This window comes from Nothobranchius furzeri, chromosome 9, assembly GCF_043380555.1.
Source record: "Nothobranchius furzeri strain GRZ-AD chromosome 9, NfurGRZ-RIMD1, whole genome shotgun sequence".
Classification (NCBI taxonomy): Eukaryota; Metazoa; Chordata; class Actinopteri; order Cyprinodontiformes; family Nothobranchiidae; genus Nothobranchius; species Nothobranchius furzeri.
The window spans coordinates 7,297,386-7,317,299 of NC_091749.1; the positions used below are offsets into that span (position 1 = coordinate 7,297,386).

Here is a 19,914-nt window from a genome sequence, read left to right on the forward strand (position 1 = left end):
TTTTTATTCCTAGTTTTGATTCCTAGAATGCCGACGGAAGAGGAATCCGCGGCCAATCTCTGTGAAAAATAAACGTGGTCTGCAAATTGTGATCAACGCTTATCGGTGCTGATCACACCAGGTGTCTGTGTGCAGCACCGAGTCCCACCTCCCCTATAAACAAACGCGTCTGCTGAACTTTTACTCTGTGATGTAAACGTTAACTCCTGCAGCGTAGAGGAAATGTGTTAAAATACGTCAACACAGTGGATTTAATAGAAGCTTTAAAGAACAAACTCTGGACGGTGTGAGGTGAGTTTGTCTCACTGCAGAAATAAAAACACAAACCGAGCATCAGCAGTCAGACGCAGCTGCTCACCAACACTCGTGTGTGTGTGTGTGTGTGTGTGTGTGTGTGTGTGTGTGTGTGTGTGTGTGTGTGTGTGTGTGTGTGTGTTGGGGGGAGGGCACTTTGTTTTCATTTAGTTGGTTAAAAAAAGTCGGGCTCGGGTCGGGCCAGAGAATCCTGAAAACCTTTTCAGACCAGGTCGGGCTGGGGATGCACCCCTTCGGGCCGGGCCGGACACGGGCTCAGATTTTAGGCCCGTGCAGGGCTCTACTCTGAGCTTCTCTTTGTAGCCAGGATCCGGCCTCCTACCCGTCGTACCACTCCCCGCTCTTCTGCCCACTCTGGTCCAGGTCAGCTGCTTCAGTTCCTCCAGTGCTGATTCTGGTGGTCTGATGACTTTAAGCGCGTAACGTCTGCTGTAGCTTCCATAACTGCACTGTAGATCTTAGTTTCCTCAGGGTAATTCACCCTTAGCCTGGCCGGCAACAGGGTTCGGAAGGGAATTTGCTGCTCTTTCAGTAATTTGCGCTCCTCTGCATATTCCCTCCTTTTCTTTAGGATAAGAGGAGGGTATTCGTGATCCAGTTTTACTTGGTTCCATTTCTATTTAAATCATTTTTTGCCATGCTTTATGGAGCATAAGTTATTCATTTCACAATAATGCAGCGTGGTGGTGCCGGAGGTACTGCCCCCAGAGAGCAATGTGCCCATTCATTTCCTGTGGTTAGCTCATCTGGGGTTATCCATATGCCTTCCCGCAACAGCTTGTCCGCAAAGTCTCTGAATGATGTGGAGTCTCGCTCCGCTTTTTCAGGCACGCCATGAATGTGGAGTTTCTCTTCTCGTTTGGCTCTAAATCCATTCGCTTGTTCTCAAGCCTTATCTGGAGCTTTGTTATTTGCGTCATGGCATCTTCCGTGTTCTGAATTCTCTCCTTCAGCCTCTCAATCCGTCCCTCTGCCTCATCCATTCTTGCACTCATCTTCAACATCAAATCAAATCAAACTTTATTTATATAGCACTTAACCATACAATGAATGTAAGTCAAAGTGCTTAAAAAGGCCCCGCATACCCACATTCCCCCTCATCCCCAGAATTTAAAAACAGTCTGACAATAAAAACCCCTTCACAACACTCCTCCTCCAGCACACACACACACACACACACATACACACACACACATTCACCTACCCTACATGTGATGCAGTCTGGGAAAAATCGTCATCACTCTTCCAATGCCCACTGATTTTATTCTGCTGATGTCCTTCTCCGTAGAATGGAAAGTTGCTGGTGCCAGTAATCAAAGACACGATAGATGTTTTCAATGATGAAAAACACTCCTCTTGATGAGAAGGGCACATGGGCAGGGTGTGAAAACAGACACATTCGCTGCCATCTCTGACATCTGGACACACTTCACTAGGAACTGTGCTGAGTCTTTTTCCTGGAGAACACATGACCATTGACCTGTTCCTGACCAAGGTTCGTTGTCCATTCACTCAGTACGTTGCATCCAAACCGCCGGACAGATTTGGGATAAAGTTGTGGATGGGGACAGATGCATGTGCAGTGTGTCCCCTTAAGCCTGACTGGGTCAGATGGAGCCCTTTGTGGACAGTGGGAGAAATGTCACAACAGACAGTTTCTTCACTTCACTGTTGCTGGCACACAGACTGCTTCAGAGCAACACCACTCTTTTGGGCACAGTGAATAAAGTTTGTCCTGACCTTCCTCCACTGGTTAAAGATGTTTCAGACCAAGAGGAACTCTCCACACCGGTGTTTAGAAGTGACAGTGTCTCCTTGACAGTCTATGCACCAAATCAAAAGAAAACTGTGTGCTTTTCCACTGTGGTGTCTCGGACTAAATGGTGTGCATGTATTCAGTACGAGCACCAACACACAGATGGCCAGTAGCTGTGTTTTTACCACCACATGCAGGACCTGGCTGCCTACGTTCTGTACAGGGCATGCACAGAAAGGCAAAAGAAGATGTTTATGAGTCTTCTAGTCAAGGAACTCTGCTGCAGATTCATGAAGCAAAAGGCAATAGCTGCTGCTGTGCTAGCATCTGTGCAGACAAGTCACTGTCAGGTACAAGAAAGCTGCTGCACAAATCGTTACAAGTTTAGCTGCAAAAAATGTCTCAAATTCACGGAGTGATGGTCACTTGGTCTCTTGGGGGCAGCAGTAGCTAAACAGGTTGAGCAGGTTGTCCAGTAATCGGAAGGTTGCAGGTTCGATCCCGGCTCCGGACAGAGAATTCTGCTGTTGTGTCCTTGGGCAAGACACTTAACTCACGTTGCCTGCTGGTGGTGGTCGGAGGGACCGGTGGCGCCAGTGCTCGGCAGCCTCGCCTCTGTCAGTGCGCCCCAGGGCAGCTGTGGCTACATCGTAGCTCATCACCATCAGTGTGTGAATGTGTGTGTGAATGGATGAATAATACACTGTAGTGTAAAGCGCTTTGGAGTCCTAACTCTGAGAGGCGCTATACAAGTGCAGATCATTTATCATTTATCATTTGAATTGCTGCACTGAGACAAAAGGCAGAGAGGTGATGAACCTGGAACTGGATTTGTGTACAAAGATACAAAGAGACGGGTTTGTTAGCATGTTTTCATTCTATTAGACATATTTTTATTTTCTGTTAACAGCTACTAACATTGCATTTTCACAGTTTGTTCATGAATATAAAGACTTATGTTTCCAAATATTTTGGGAATGTCTGTTTCTCACTTTCAGTCAGTGTGGGACACGTTGTAAGGATAAAGGTTTTTGTAAAGGTTTCCATGTCACACACATGCTTGGGTCTTACTAGTGAGTTGAGTTAGCAGTCTGAGTAAATAATGCAGCTGTGGCAGTTGTCACTGGTGATTAGCGTGCTAACACAACAAATGCAGGACAATGGAGCTGAGCCCCTGCACAAATTTGTGCAGGCCTAGTAGTTGTAGGCATTTTTCACCAGAAAATAAAAAGCTCAGTAACTGTAGTGTTAAGGGGTTGGATTGGGGGGTAAACTACCATATAGTTCCCATTTGGGAGGAGAGTCCTCGTCCAACCTCCCTTAAATATGGATGGGAAGGCCCAACCCCCAGATATGAGTAGATAAAAAGGTCTTTGGTCCGATTGATTGGAGGGATATAGAATCAAGATGTGAATTGCCTTCAAATGCTAAGTCTACACTCATAGAATATTGATTACATTATGTAACCATTTGGGGTGGGAATTGATGAGTTTTTATCAATATCAATGGCAATGTTAATTCTGTCCATCAGTCCAAATCCTTCTGAATTCCAGAGTAGTTCAATAGGTGGCAACAATGTATTTCACGTGGTCTCTTGCTGTCTTGTTGTAATAAACTGTCAGTTTATTAATGATAAACTATTGTAACTGGTATTGTTTGGAAAGATCTGTCCAAATGTTCTCCTTCATGCTCCTCGCGAAGCAGAGTCATCTTCTTGTACGGTGTAGTGTTGCTGCAGCTTTTGCAGAGTGGGAAGAATCTGACCTCAGGTCAGACTTGAGTTGCTGGAGTCTTTCTGTAAATCCTATAAACCTCATTTCACTTCCCAAACATAGCTGTTTCTCCCACATGATACAGCATATTAAACAGAAATGCTTTTTTTAACAACCAACGATTTATGCTTAGGTGCCATGTTTCCTGCCAAGTAAACATGTAAGATGCACTATGTAGCGTGAGTAAGCTGCACAACGTGCACGGTGACATCCTTTCTTGCCAACTGGAATTGATAAGGGAATTGTTTTCAAAAATGAAAAAGGTATGGATAACTAGAAATGGTTCTCGATGCCTTTATCTCCCTCCCGTCTAGATGACTGTAACACACTCTTCGCATGTTTTAACAGAAAAGCCCTTGTCCCCTTAAGTTGGTCCAGAACTCTGCAGCGAGGCTCCTAACTGGAGCAGACAGAAGAGCACACATCACTCCTATTCTGATGTCTCTGCACTGGTTACCCGTTAACTTTAGAGTTTATTTTAGAATCCTGACTGTTAAAGCCTCATGCTCCAACCCGAGCCCTCAGGTCCACCCACTAGAACCTTCTAGAAGTTCCACAGACCAGGTAGACAAGTCGATGTGATCGCTCCTTTTAGACTGTTGGAACGAACTTCGTTTATCCTTACATAGTATTAACAGTCAGGTCACCTTTAAAAAGCATTTTATTTAAATCTGCTTTAATGAACTATTTAGTGGTTTTGTCATCTGCACCAATGATTTAAATGATCCTTAGTTATTGTTTTGATTTTATGATTCGATTTGTTCTTTGTAAAGCACTTTATTTGTCTGTCTGTGACGAGTGTTATACAAATAATCTTTACCTAATTACTTCCTAAGTTTAAATAAGGTGGATTTTACAATAAAATAGTAAAAACTGCATCTGTTTCTGTGCAGTGTCGAGTCATCAGAAGTCAACTGGAAGAGGACAAAGAGTGGAGGCATGAAAATCATCTGTCAGTCGGACACTAGAGATTTCTCTGCTATGGCCTTCATCACCGATCACGTCAAGTCTCTAATCGAACAGTGGTTCCCTGGTCAGTGCTCCTCTGTCACACAGCATCAAGCCTTTGGTCCTTCTCTCAAAGACACATAGAGAATATTCTGGTTGACAGAACAAGACATTCTGGATTGTTATGATCATTGTGGGTTCAGCGGTTTTATTGTTGGTTGGATCACAGTCCAGATGTTATAAATCTCTCAGTCACGTTTAAAACAAACCTGTTCCAGAATTAAAAGACAGTTAGAAGTTGTGTTCTGAGACCTTGACTGGCCCAGATGTCTCAGCAGAGTTTGTTCTACAAGAATCAAACAGAACACTGTTGATGTTAGCCTAAATCAGCTGTCACCAACTCCAGTCCTCGAGGGCGACCACCCGGCTCCATCACGCCTGAATGGAGTCCTTTCCTCCTCTCCTTAACTCTGCACAGGCCTGTTATTCATTCATTCATGTTATTCATTCATTCATTTCAATCAGGCGTGTAGGAGCAAAGAAACAGCTAACGTGTGCAGGATGGTAGCCCTCGAGGACCGGAGTTAGTGGTCCCTGGCCCAAATTCTGGTCCTGGCCCACCAACATCTGCAATGAGCACAGCTCCAGGTTGACATTTTTGGACGGGCCTTCATTAAACAAGTTATTATCAATATAAGTCTTACAAGCGGGCACAGAAACAATACCTACATGCATAAGTCGACATTTACATGCTCCGCCTACACCTGAACAGGTCACCTGTGTGTGGGTAATCAGATGTCTCTAAAGGTTTACTCTCTCTGACAGAGACAGCATTTCCAGACCTGGAAGGCAGTTGATTCAGTCAAAATCTTCCCGCCTACGCTCTTGTGGTTCTGCTGCGCTGGCCTATGACCCACAGACATGCTCCGAGCTGCTCTCCACAGCTCCTCAGTGTGCTGATGATAGCGGGCTGCACTCAGCATGGTGTCCAAGTCTGATAGTGCTCAGATGTTCTGATAAGAATACTTTCTTAATTGAGTTTGTTACCTCTGCGATGTTCTCTGTTCGAGACTTTTAAAACGCACACGCTCCTGCATGCCTCAGGGGAATTCCAGTCAGTCAAAATGACCAACAGCCTTCTGATTTTTTCATCAAAAAGTAGATGAACAGTTACAAAAAGATCTGGCTAATGCAATCCCAGCCAAATTTTAACTTTTTCCTTCTTTTATAGAAAGTTGCAAAGATATGGAGAAACTATCAGACTTGATTAACAGCGGAGCAGAGGCGCACGGCGCCGTCAGCGCTGCGAATGTAAACAGGAAAAAATAAAGACAGTTGATCTGATCTTTTTCTTACCGTTTTCTCTTATTTATTTTTTATATATTTTATTTACTTAGGATTTTCCTTATAACATACAAAAAACAACGAACAAGCAAACAAACAGTGGCTCAGACACGTGCATATTGCCAGTCAAATAATAAGCTGCTGGGCAGAGACAGAGAGAAAGGTCATTGATGCAGGAATGAACAGTGATTTAGTCTCTTCTAAATATGCGAGGAATGGAGTCCAAGCATTGGCAAACATTCTCATTGAGCACTTTCTTGGGGATCTGAGTCTGTCCATTTGTATTAAGGACAGCATATCTGTGATCCATCCTTGAAAGCTGGGGGCAGTAGAAGACTTCCATTCTTTCAAAATTAAGCGTTTGGAGGCAGCCATTCCCAGTTCCAGAGGTCTCAGCATAGTTGCAGAGAGGTCCTGGACTGTCTTTGAGATGCCAAAAATGGCAAGTTCCGCATCCGGTCGAAGAGGTGTCTTATAGCTCTTTTCCATCGCCTGGTCTGGAACGGTCAGGTCTGGGTATTATGGACCGGTATGGGTCTAGAAGTTTTCTGGCAAGCGTTTCTATCGCATTCCAGGCTCCAGTTACTAGGCGGGGTGGCGTATTGCGTCACGCGCGATGTGTGCCTTAAGCAAGCGACGAGATCGCGCCAAAACACAACAACAATGGAGTCCAGTCAGCAGCGCGTTCCTTCTGTTCTTGGTGTTTGGTGTATCCTTCACACCCACATCACGACAGCGTTTAGAGCTATGCTGTGCGCATCGAGGAGGAGGGCAGCTGAAAGGCGACGACACTTTCTGAAATTAATATCGAACACGAGGCATAACTATCTGCTGTTGAGACAAAGACGGAGGTGCCAGGTGGTAAGTAACTTCTAACGCTGTAATACATGTCGTTATAATCTCTGAGGGGGTGTCTAGGGCAACTATCAAAAAGAAAAACTAAAAAAAGCACCAACATCAAATGGTTTGGTTGTATATTGGACATTTAAGACATGCTAAACATGAAAGGCCAACACCTAACTAAGTTTCAAACAGCTTCTGCACTCATGGTGATGCTAGTCAACACGAGGGCCTGAATCCTTCATTCTTTACTTCCTGGGCATGTCATAGATAAGTTGTGCGGCTATATTGAAATTATTATAATTAATTATATAGGTAATTACAAGCAATACCACATTTGTGCATTTTATAAAGTGAACAAAACATAGCCAGTCACAGGTAGCTTCATAAAGAACAGCTGTTATTTTAACCTTAAACAATTTCTATTCATGTGAACTTTATGTCTATAACCATACTGTTTCAATCTTTTTCACTGCACTATTGTTTTTACTTTTACTGTGTTAAGACTGTTTTAATTGTTTTTTTTTTTTTGTTGGCTCTTTTGAATCAGCGACGGCAACCAACTGTGTGGGCCTTCAGCCGTGCCAGTGCCTTCTAGGATGTGACCATGACAAACTTCACTCCGTCAGATTGGATAGCTCCTTTCAGAATGTCAGAAGAGACCTTTTCATATCTTTGTTCCAAGCTCCGTCCAGCCATGCAGAAGAGGAACACCAACTTCAGAGCCTGCGTGCCACTCAGGAAAAGAGTTGCAATTGCACTGTGGAAGCTTGCAACTAACAGTGAATACAGGAGCATCGGGCTTCTTTTTGGTGTTAGCACGACCTCTGTGTCAATCAATCAATCAATCAATTAATCAAAGCTTTATTTATAAAGCCGCGTGTCTGCCGCTGTGTGCAGGACTTCTGTAAGGCTGTCTGTAAAATCTTGCTTGCCGAGGTTATTGCTTTTCCAACTCTGCAAAAGCTACAGGAAATGGCCGACTATTTTGAGACCAGGTGGGGGGTTCCTCAGTGTGTGGGTGCCATCGATGGTTCCCATATCCCAATAATCGCACCACAGGGATTCCACACAGACTGTTTCAATAGGAAAGGTTGGCATTCCATAATCCTCCAGGGCATTGTGGATAGCAGAGGCATGTTCTGGATGGTTAATGCAGGTCAGCCAGGTAGCTTACATGATAACCGTGTGCTGCAATTGTCCACATTTTGGGACTTGGTTGCTCATGGACAACTGCACCCAACTAGCACCAAGAACATTGAGGGAGTAAATGTAGGCTTTTATGTGCTCAGGGACTCTGCCTATCCTCTACAGAACTGGCTCCTAAAACCATTTTCAGACAACGATCGTCTCACTGCTGAACAACAGACGTACAACAGGAAAAGGTCCAGAGCCAGAGTTGTGGTCGAAAATGCTTTTGGGAGGCTAAAGGGTAGGTGGCGATGTCTTCTGAAGAGAAACGACAGTGATGTAGAGCTTCTTAAACACATGGTGCTGACCTGTTGTGTGCTTCATCTGTGAGAGCCATGGGGAGGAATATGAATGTGACGTACCTGCTGATGAACCAGTGGTTGCAAATATGCAGGAAGTTGCAGAGGAGGGCAGTGATGTGCGTGAAGCTCTGATGCGACACTTCAACCACTGACCTCAATTTGTGTTTTTTCTTTCGATTTACTTTGTTTATTGTTTTGACACTTTTAACTGTTGGAAGCCTGTAGTTTGAACTGAAATGTTTGTTTTATTTTCAGAACTTAATAAAGTACACTATTTTACTTTTAACAAACTGTTGCACCTTTCCATTTTAACATGTATTTAAGGTGGGCTGTAATGTAATCTATATTTATTATGTAAATTTACATTTGCGAGCAAAATTGTTTCCAATACAATTCATGCACACCTTGTTTTTCTTTGAATTTTTATTGATAAAAATGACAAACGTGGGATGAAAAAATTACGGGACAAATACACAGCTCCTTACTGCCTGGGTGGTGGCAGGAAGTCAGAGGAGCTGCCCATTCTTTGTGCGACCAGTCCAAGAACAGCATTTAGGGCACCCAAATGTTCAAAATATCGCTCTGCGATCTGTAATTCATGCTGCCTTGCTGCTGCAGCGTCTTGTTGCATCCAGTTAACCTGCTCCCGGCTTATGCCTTCCATTCTGTCCATCTGCCTGCCATCTGCGATCTGCAACTCATCAAATATCACCTGAGTCCGTGCTTCCAATCGCCATCTTCGGTCACCTGGAAACAACAACATTGGCAATTACACTTGTGTTTATATGGATAACAAAATGTCAGTTGTCCAGTGAACTTGTCAGTTTTGTTTATGCACAAAGCAATTTTTAGAATGGTAAGACACTACCTGTGCGTTGGTGACATGGTAGATGTTCCTCTCGAATGGTAGTGGACAGAGGTGATGGTGGTGGCGAAGGAACTGGCCGAGGCAATGGTGGCACAGAAGGTCCTGGAGGAAGTAGATGGTTCCTCTGAAGAGGGAGTGCAGTGTTTCCCTTACATAGGCGTAGCCATGGCGGCCCGCCATGGCTGAAATCCCAGCGCCACGCCAACAAGATCCCAAGTTTGATTGATTTTTCTTTTGCGCCGTTTCCCAAAGAAGCAGTGGGAACTACTGTTGTTTCTTGTGATCACAGCCAGCAGGCAGCAAGGAGGAGGAGGCAGGGCAGGGTGGTTACAGCTAGGGATGAGCCGGATACTCGTTTCAGACTAGTATGCGGTACTGATAAAGCATTTCTGACGAATATGAGCATGAAACGGGAACCGGGAGCTCAGTCAGCTCGGCCCAGGCATCCCCACACACACACACACACACACACACACACACCCACACACCCACACACCCACACACACACACACACACACACACCCACACACACACACACACACACACACCCACACACACACACACACACACAGTAACGGATCTCTCTGTGCTTGCTTCATTGTTGCTCGCGTTTCTTCAGTGCTCCCTAGGTTTTCTAGCCTAGTGAACTAGACCAAATTCTTGCTTTGCAAAGTTTGGTCTAGGCATGCTCCACTGGAATCTCTGCAGCCCCAACAGCATTCTGGCTAGCCAATCACAGCTCTCTAGATGGGTTTCAAGCACATTAAGAGCTGTGATTGGTCCATAATGGTGGGCCAATCATAGTGCTCTATCTGCTTAGTGAACAAATCACAGAGCTTTATCCACTTTGTGGGCCAATCAGGGCACTCTATATGCCTGGTGGGTGGGATGATGCAACAGAGTGAAACAAGAGTATGTCACATTCATTGTCCAGTGAAATGCGGAGATCATTTGAAAGACAACGGTAGAACCCGCCCCACAACCGAGAGCCGTCAATGGAGCATGGCCAGACTAAATAATTGTTTCTTCAGCTCGCCTCTTTTTCGGTTTAATATTTAAATTTACTTTTTTCGTAACGTACGTGGTGCATTTGACAAGACGGAGCTGAAAACGGCTCGTGCTGAGTCGGTCACTGCCTCCGCTCCGGTCAGGTTTTTATTTATTTTTGTTTTTGTATTTTAACTCTATCTCTCACACACACCCACACACACCTCCACCAACATTGTTTTGTTTAACTGTGTGTGGGAAAAATGCCAACTACGTTAGGAAAAAATCAGTTTAATCAAATAAAAATAAAATGGTTCTAGTATTTCATATTTCCTAGTTCCTACTGCATGAGGTCAGATGCATTAATTCATGCACTTAAACATTAATGTTCTGATTTTAGTGAAAAACTTGTTCTGTAATAGTTTCTTTACTATTGTGATCAAAAATATTTCATCTCAATTTTGAGGCTGCTCTGTAAATAGTTTTCAAATAAACAATACACATAGCAACTTCTGATCAATCCATATCAATTTCAGATTTAAAATAATGTATTGATGTAAACCACACCCACTAATTTCTAAATAATAAATAAGAGGTGCATTCATCTGTGTATCTCCTTTGATCCGCATTAGTGATGTTTTCAGCACCAGAACAATGAAGCAAAGAAACAGATTCCTAAGTTGAGGTTAGTAATTTTATTTATTAGGTGTATCTGACCTGTTCTATTTTTCTCTGAAATGAGATCAAATCAGTGCTTCTATGGGTTGTCTCCTCTCTGCACTAGAAAAATGTACTTTATTATAATGTTCACTGTAATGCATCTTGATGTTCTTAACAAATAAATTAAATCAAAGATATTGGTCAATAATGCCAATTATGTAAATTTGTGTTTCAGTCATTTTTATACTGGCTTACAAATACTTCATTAAGTCTACTAAGCAGGGGTGTAGAAGGTTTTTAATAGGGTCAGCCCAGTAATGATCTTGGACCAAAATAAAGGGGCCAGAAAGTCAAATACAGGGGGGCAGAAGGAGATGTTTTTCCAGATGCCAAGAAAAATTAAATGCCAAATCCCCCCTGCAAAGTGTGTCCCTGAGAGTTTAAAACAAAAATTATTCTTGTGCAAATATTGGTGTATTCACCTTTAATACTAGTTATTAAAATGCAACAGTTGCTGGATTGGTGGAGTGCATCAAATAAAACAATATTAACATAAAGGCGAGACATGTCATTTATTAGCCTTTTTCATTTTACAGTCACAAAATCCAGCCATATGCATATTGTTCAAGCATATGCATATGCAACTATACAGGTAAGAAAGAAAAATGTGTCAGAGTACAAAAAACAAAGACAGCAGTAACAAAAAGACACGCACACTCAGGACAACAAAACTATACTGCCTGAGGTGATTGAACAATCCCCACCCCCTAGGTTAATACCATCTAAACAGGATCAAACTGATTTTACCTTTATTGCCGCAATTTCTCTGCCTCAATTTTTTCTAAGAAAGTCAGGAAGGGCTGCCAAATGTCATAGAATTTATTGATTGAGCCTTGGACACAGTACCTGATTTTTTCAAGTTTTATGTATGTCATGACCTCTTTAATCCAATGTGAATACACAGGGGGATGTCAGTCCTTCCACCTGGGCAAGAAATGTACAAAAAGCCTACATATTACCTTGCCTCTTATTAATCTGTATGTCCTGTGGTGTGACCCCAAATAAAGCAATAAAAGTGATAAAATGATTACTAGCAACTGGGATTGAAAAACAGAGGTTACGAATCTTGAATGACCTTCTGAGTTGGTTCCAGATTTTAATGGAATGTACTGACTGTACTGGAATCGTTCCCTCAGCCTTTAAAACTGCAGCTCTAAACCCATTTCTCAAAAAGCCCGGCTCAGACCCCAACAATTTCAATAACAGGGTGTCCGCGGGGTTTTAAAAAGTATTAAAAAGTGATAAATAAAAATAGTCAAATTTAAGGCCATTAAAAGTGTTAAATTTGGTCTCAGAGGTATTATTTTTTCCAAGTTAGGTATTATTTTTTCCAAGTTAGGTATTATTTTTTTCAGACTATCAGGTGTCATATTCTGAACATCGACACAGAAATATATTCCGAATGAAATGTTTTGAACGATTATAAAAATAAAACAAGCCGATTATTTGCTCCTCCCACTTGAGCTGCCCTGAGTTGCAAATGAAGCGCTCCGTTGCCAACTTAGCGACTTTGACGCTATTTCTAACAGCTTCTCAGACCCCCTTCTTGACTTTTTAAATCTTAAAAGTACCTAGCGAACACCTCAGAAACATCCCTGGTAACCCTTAGTTACTTTCTGGATAACTGTCGTCGACATTTCCTGCTGCAGGTTAGCTAAACACTCCGCCTGCGCTCCGGACCGTTCTTCAGGACATTAGGAAAGGGAATGATGTAGTGATGTGTCGGTCGCTAAAGAAACGGCTCTCAGAGTCGGCTCCCTGATGGAGTAACCAGAGTGAGTGACACACACCGTACCTGCGGGCTCCTGAGCCGCTAAAAATGGCTAAATGTGCGCGTGCGGCGCGCTAAACACACGTGCAGCTTGCCCCGATTGCTGTGAGACCGGGTTGGGGGGTGGGGGGAGCAGCTGTGGTTGGGACAATTATTACATTAACTGATGGACCTGTAAATAAATAGTTTATAAATAAGGTAGAAATAAGTTCCTCACGCTGATAACTAATAACTAACCTCTCTGAGGACACAGTGCTAGTGCACTCTCCTACAGCACCTTGACACGACTCAATAAATGTTATGCAAAATTTTGTGAACATCAATTTATTTGCATGTATTTGTTATAAATGCCACTGTATAATTCTTGCTGTCAGTATTTGCAAGATATTGGTATTTGGGTCTGTACGGGTTAGACTTAAATGAGTTAAACCAAGGTCTATAGCCCTTGGGTTATAAACTATGAGCTATAAGTATATTGTTCTTTTCATACTGGGAATAAGGAGTATTTTTAGTGATCATCTTGTTTCTTGTTTATTTTTGCCCTGATTGTGCCCTGAGCAGTTTTATGACCGAATAAAAATAAATAAAAAAAATCTACATCAATTGAAAAATCGTCTTAAATAATCGAGATCTCAATTTCAGTCACAATAATCGTGATTATTGTTTTTGCCATAATCGAGCAGCCCTATTTTAGCATATCCGGTCACATAATGATGACGTCATATTCAGTGGTCGTTCTGCATCATTTCAGGCCCCGTGGTCAACTGTCTGAACTGCTGAACAGAAGTGCCTGGCTTATTTTCTAAGTAAAATAAATATGTGCAATACGTTGTCAACATCAGTGAGTCTCTAAGTCTATTCTTTTTGTATGTTATATATGTTAAAATACGTGTAAATAGGTCGCTGATTAACACTTGCAATTTAGTGTTGTGATGGTTTTAAAAAAATTCTGAAGGTAATAAAAAAAAGTATTAAAAAGTAGTAAATTTTACTTAAGGATTGCTGTATATACCCTGAATAACCTTCGCCCCATCTCCAACTTACCATTTATATCTAAGATACTTGAAAAAGTTGTTGCTAACCAACTACACTCTCATCTATCCAACAGCTCCCTCTATGAAGTCTTCCAGTCTGGTTTCCACCCCCACCACAGTACAGAAACGGCTCTGATCAAAATCACAAACAACCTCCTTCTTGCTACAGACTCAGGCCAGATTTCCATCCTGATCCTACTCGATCTCAGTGCAGCATTTGACACCATCTCACACACAGTTCTACTTCATAGACCATCCACCATCGGCATTTCAAAAACTCCTCTAAATTGGTTCAAATCATATCTATCTAATTGCACTCAATTTGTCCAACTGCACACCTTCCACTCTAACCCCAAGCCAGTTACCTCTGGAGTTCCTCAGGGCTCAGTCATAGGTCCCCTTCTCTTCATAATCTACTTACTCCCACTTGGCAATATATTCAGGAAATTTAATATTCATTTTCACTGCTACGCCGATGACACCCAGCTCTACTTCTCTACCCAACCAAACCCCCGCTCCCTTCATCCTCCCTTCTCAGTTGCCTCACCGAAGTCAAATCCTGGTTTTCTTGTCACTTTCTACAGCTCAGCAGTAATAAAACTGAGATCCTCCTCATCGGCACCAAGTCATCTCTATCCAAGACCAGTTCATTCTCACTCAGCTTCGACAACACCACACTTCTCCTCACCGCCAAAGCTAAGAGCTTGGGTGTCATCTTAGACAACACCTTATCCTTCATTCCTCCTATTAACAACACAATAAAAACTGCTTATTTTCATCTTTGCAATATCAACCGGCTTCGCCCCTCCCTCAGTCAGCACTCCACTGCTATTTTGGTCCACAGCCTGGTCACCAGTCGCATCGATGACTGTAATGCCCTCCTCTCCGGTCTCCCTCTAAAATCACTCAACAAGTTACAGTTAGTCCAAAATTCAGCTGCCCGGATAATCACCAAGACCTCCACTTTTGATCACATTACCCCTGTCCTGCAACAACTTCAATGGCTCCCTGTCAAATACGGAATTTACTTTAAGATACTTCTTCATGCCTTTAAAGCCATCCATAATCTCGCTTCCCCATATCTTTCCAATCTCTTCCACATTGTCACTCCCACTCGCTCTCTCCGATCATCATCTTCACCTTCCCTGTCTGTTCCTCGCTGTTACGGCTCATGTTTAGGATCAGGGCACAATCAGATGAAGGTACAAGGATGACTAGAGGGAAAGGAGTGGGAGGAGTCATCAGGTTGTTAAATAACAATATATTTTAATAAAATAAAAAGGAGGGGATATAACCGCCTCTCAGGATAATACCAGTTACACAAACGAAAAGGGGCTGGGGAACAAGCCCCAGGAATAAAATACAACAAAATATACCAAGCTTTCTGGTTAAGCTGGAACCTTTAAAACTTTACAAATTAAAGGCTGGTATTCTACACATATGGATCGAGATAAACAAAACTAACAAATGATATAACCACCGTCTGTCTAGCGTAGGACATCTAAAACACGCACACTCTATTTTATTCCAATCGGACACGGACACGAAACTCAATGGGAGTGAGGAGCAGGGAGACAACCCATGGGTAAGAGTTGCTCCCCAAACTGCTGATCCCACGTCGTCTTTATCCTCTCCGGCACAGCTGAAAAAAAATCAGTCCTCATGTCATGCAGCTGGGCTCTCAGCGCTTCGACCGGGGTTCCTGGATGACATCACTGCAACAAGTTCATTTTGAGGGAATCCCCGACGTCGCCATGGAGACGAGACGCTCTTCCTGGTTCTCACTCTCTGACAGTTTCCTTCTGCTCCGCCGCTCCACAATGAGTATGCCATATAAAAAAATAAAATACAATAATAACCACAAACACTTACAGGCCCCACTAAAAGGGGATGTAACACTTCCCCCCTGTCAAACAAAGTTGTTCCTAGAACAACTTACTCACACCATCCACTCCTATCTGTTGTACGCTTAAATCCTAGATAAGCAGTCAGCAATAACATTCTCAGCGCCCACCTTATGTTTGATTTCTAGGTTAAACTCCTGCAACAACAAAGCCCATCTCATCAGCCTGTGATTTTGGTTAAACATGCGATCTAAAAACGTCAAGGGGTTATGATCAGTATAAACTCTTAAAGTTTTGCACTGGAACCAACATAGACATGAAAATGACGCAATGCCATGATCAAAGCAAGAGTTTCTTTCTCAATGGTGGAATAACGGCTTTGGCATGAACTGAATTTCTTTGAGAAATAGGCGACTGGATGATCTATTAAGTCATCATCAGCCTGGAGAAGAACAGCACCAGCTCCACCCTGGCTCACATCAACTTCTAGAGAGAAAGGCTTAGACAAGTCGGGAGCTTTTAGAATGGGTGCACTGGTTAATAATGATTTACAGGACGTGAATGCATGCTGGGCCTCTTTGCTCCACATAAAAGGGACCTTGGTACTCAATAGATCTTTCAACGGGGCTACCACAGATGCAAAGTTTCGACAAAAACAGCAGTAATAACCGACCACTCCTAAAAATCGTCTCAACTCTCTTCTGTTTCTAGGGTCAGAAAAATCCATGATAGCCTGGGTTTTGTCCCTCAGCATACAAACCCTACCGTGCCCGACTTCTTTACCCAAGTATAAGATCGTCGCCTTTACAAACTCACATTTAGAAAGGTTAATGGTTAAACGTGCCGCTTTCAAGCGGTTGAACAACTCTGTAAGGGTTTTGACATGTTCAGTCCATGATGCCGCATGGACAACAATGTCATCCAAATACGCACTACAGTTCGCAAGGTTAGAAGTTATCATGTTAATTAACCTTTGGAAGGTCGCGGGCGCATTCTTCATCCCAAATGGCATGACATTGTATTGGAGGAACTCATCAGGGGTAACAAACGCAGAGACATCTGAAGCCCTTTTACTTAACGGGACTTGCCAGTAGCCTTTTAACAGGTCAATCTTGGTCACAAAACTTGACATACCCACTCTGTCGATACAGTCATCAATTCGCGGGAGCGGATAAGAATCAGCAACTGTTACAGCATTTATTTTTCTGTAATCTGTAATAAGTCTAGGTGAACCATCAGGTTTTTTCTCAACCAAACAAGGTGAACTCCATGGACTATAACTGGGGACAGCTAATTCATTTTGCAACAGGTAATCAGTTTCTTGTTTCATTAGGGCACAGCCAGGTGACTGGCCCTGTGCGGATGCTGTTTAATAGGGGTGTCCGTTAATAGCGTAATTTCATGTTGGCAGACATTAGTAACTGTTGGAGTGTCCGAAAATAAATCCGTTAGCATTTATTAATGCCAATATATCACCCCGCTGTTCAGGTGGTAAATGCGATAACTTATCATCTAGAGAGCAAGCAATGCCTGTGAGTTCTTCAATCGGGGACTCACGACCCCAATGGAACTTGGTCTTAACCCTTCCTGAGGTTTGATGGCTGGGGGGAAAACAGCTGCGCACACTGGTAACTCTCCGGACACCTCCTGAGTTGGAGAAAGATAAGGTTTCAAGAGGTTGCCATGACAAACCCTAACAGAGTGCTTTCTACCAGGAGTATTTATCTTGTAAGTGTTTTCGCTTACTGTACCACTAACCACAAATGGACCGTCAAATTGTACCGACAATGAGTCTCCAGTGACAGGCTTTAACATTAATGCCTTGTCACCTGGTTGAAACTCCCGCCAACTTGCCTTTTTGTCAAAGTGAGCTTTCATGGTTACTTGTGCCTTCTGCAAGTGTTTACGAGCCACTTCATTGGCCAAACGCAGTTGTGATCTGAAGGACTTAACATATGTGTTGACATTCACCTTCTTTGCACTCTCAGTTTGCAAGAAATTTTCCTTCAACGCTTGTAACGGACCTCTAGGTGAGTAACCAAAAATCAACTGAGACGGACTAAATCCCAATGATTCTTGTGAGGCTTCTCTTGACGCAAACATTAGGAAAGGTAAACCTTCATCCCACTGTTCCTTTGAACTGTAACAGTACTTTCGCAGCATGCTCTTTAATGTTTGGTGCCACCTTTCTAACACTCCCTGCGACTCTGGATGGTAGGCTGAAGACATTACATGCTGGATCCCTAATGTTTGGATCACCTTTTTAAATAGCTCAGATTTAAAGTTAGAGCCTTGGTCTGTCTGCAACACTCTCGGTAGGCCAAAGAGTGAAAAAAAATTAGTTAGAGCTCTGATAACTGATTTGGTTGTAATGGATGCCAGTGGTATTGCTTCGGGGAATCGGGTAGCGGTACACATAATAGTTAGCAAGTACTTTTTCCCAGACTTGGTACGAGGTAACGGACCAACACAGTCAACTATTATATGGTCAAACGGGTTCCCTATTACTGGAATTGGAGTTAAAGGGATTGGTTTTAAAGGTTGGTTTGGCTTTCCCTCCATTTGACATGTATGACATGTCATACAAAATCGAGCAACATCCTTCTTCATACCGGGCCAAAAGAAGTGGTCAAGGAGAGCTAGATAAGTTTTACGTATCCCCAAATGACCTGACCAACGGCTTTCATGCGCTAGAGCGAGAACTTGGTGTCTGTAACATTCCGGAATTACAATCTGGTTAACACTAACACTTGGAGGAGTTAACTGTTTTGGATTTCCCACCGTCTCATTAAGAGATCGTTCTCCACATAGTAACCAGAGGACGTTTCATCAGTTGTAGCCACAGCCTCAAAACATTTGCTTAGTGTTTTGTCATTTTTCTGCTCCACTCTCAAGGTCGAGCGAGAAACTACATGTTGGATTGGACTATCTTTAATGTCTTGTACTTCTGTTACTACTGAACTGCTTTCTTCAGACAGTTCATGTAAGGGAGAACTGAAGTCTGCTTCTTCAAACAAAGATGATACATTCATGTGATCATCACCGCTTTTAACTGCCCCTGCTCTTGTGACAACGCATGAGGGGGAGATATCGGGGGGTGGATTTACACAAGTTAAGTTCTGGGGTTGGGTTATGACTTGTGGGACAGGAATTACAGCGCCCCCAGCAATGTCATTTCCTAGCAACATGTGGACCCCGGCCACAGGTAACGTCTTGCATACAGCAACTTTAAACTTTCCTGTAACCAGTTCACTCTTCAAATTTACCTCATGCACAGGACACGAAATAACATCAGAGGACAAACCTCTCAAAAGTACTGAAACATTTGTACAACTGGAAACATTAAACGGAAGCACAGACTCTAAAATCAGTCTGCAACGCTCCTGTGTCCCTCAGTATTTCAATTTGCACTGAGTCTGAGTCATTCTCACCCACATGGACTGTGCCTTTAAACACAAACGGATCAAACCCCTTTTCTCTGCTTTGCACATGCCCCTCGAATGCAGTTTCTGCAATAAAACCAACTTCTCTCTGGGATACATCTTTCTTACTCTTTAAGATTAGACAGTTCTTCACAATGTGACCCAACTTATGACAATAGAAACATCGTGGCTGTGAACTTCCACTGCTCACCCCGGGTGTCCTCTGTCTGACGTCCTGGGGTTTTACATTGGTAGGCTTGTTCTCAATTTTTATGCGATGAGTCAGCATAAATTCATCTGCCAAAACTGCAGCAGCAGATAAGGTATGTACCTTTTGTTCGTTTAAATACAGAACAATCTTCTCTGGAAGACACCTTTTGAACTCTTCAAGTAAAACAAGCTCTCGTAACACAGTCAGACTAATCACTTTTGACGCCATAACCCATTTATCAAACAAAATGCTTTTCTCTCTGGAAAATTCTACATATGTCTGCTCTTCGTCCCGTTTCCTAAGAGATCTGAACTTTTGCCGATATGCTTCTGGAACCAGCTCATATGCCTGCAAAACTGCTTCTTTTACACGGTCATAGTCAGAAAAATCATGCACAGACAAAGCAGACATTACCTCTTGAGCCTTGCCTGTCAGTTTGCATTGTAACAGCAGAGTCCACACTTCATGCGGCCAACTGAGTGAAGTAGCAATGTGTTCAAACGCGGCGAAGTAGCTGTCCACTTCGGCCTCACGGAAAGGTGGCATCAGCATCATGCACTTCCCGATGTCAATCTGCTCTGCAGCAGTC

General features: G+C 43.0%; 1 protein-coding gene across 3 annotated transcripts in view; it reads left to right on the forward strand.

Annotated features, from left to right (window-relative positions):
* lrrk1 (leucine-rich repeat kinase 1) overlaps nt 1-19,914 on the forward strand; it is a 303,358-nt gene that overhangs the window by 199,270 nt on the left and 84,174 nt on the right. For all 3 annotated transcript variants that reach the window (XM_054734368.2, XM_070554620.1, XM_054734367.2), the window contains exon 24: nt 4,737-4,876. In XM_054734368.2, coding sequence (XP_054590343.2) covers nt 4,737-4,876 — 140 coding nt within the window. The remainder of the gene's footprint in view (nt 1-4,736; nt 4,877-19,914) is intronic.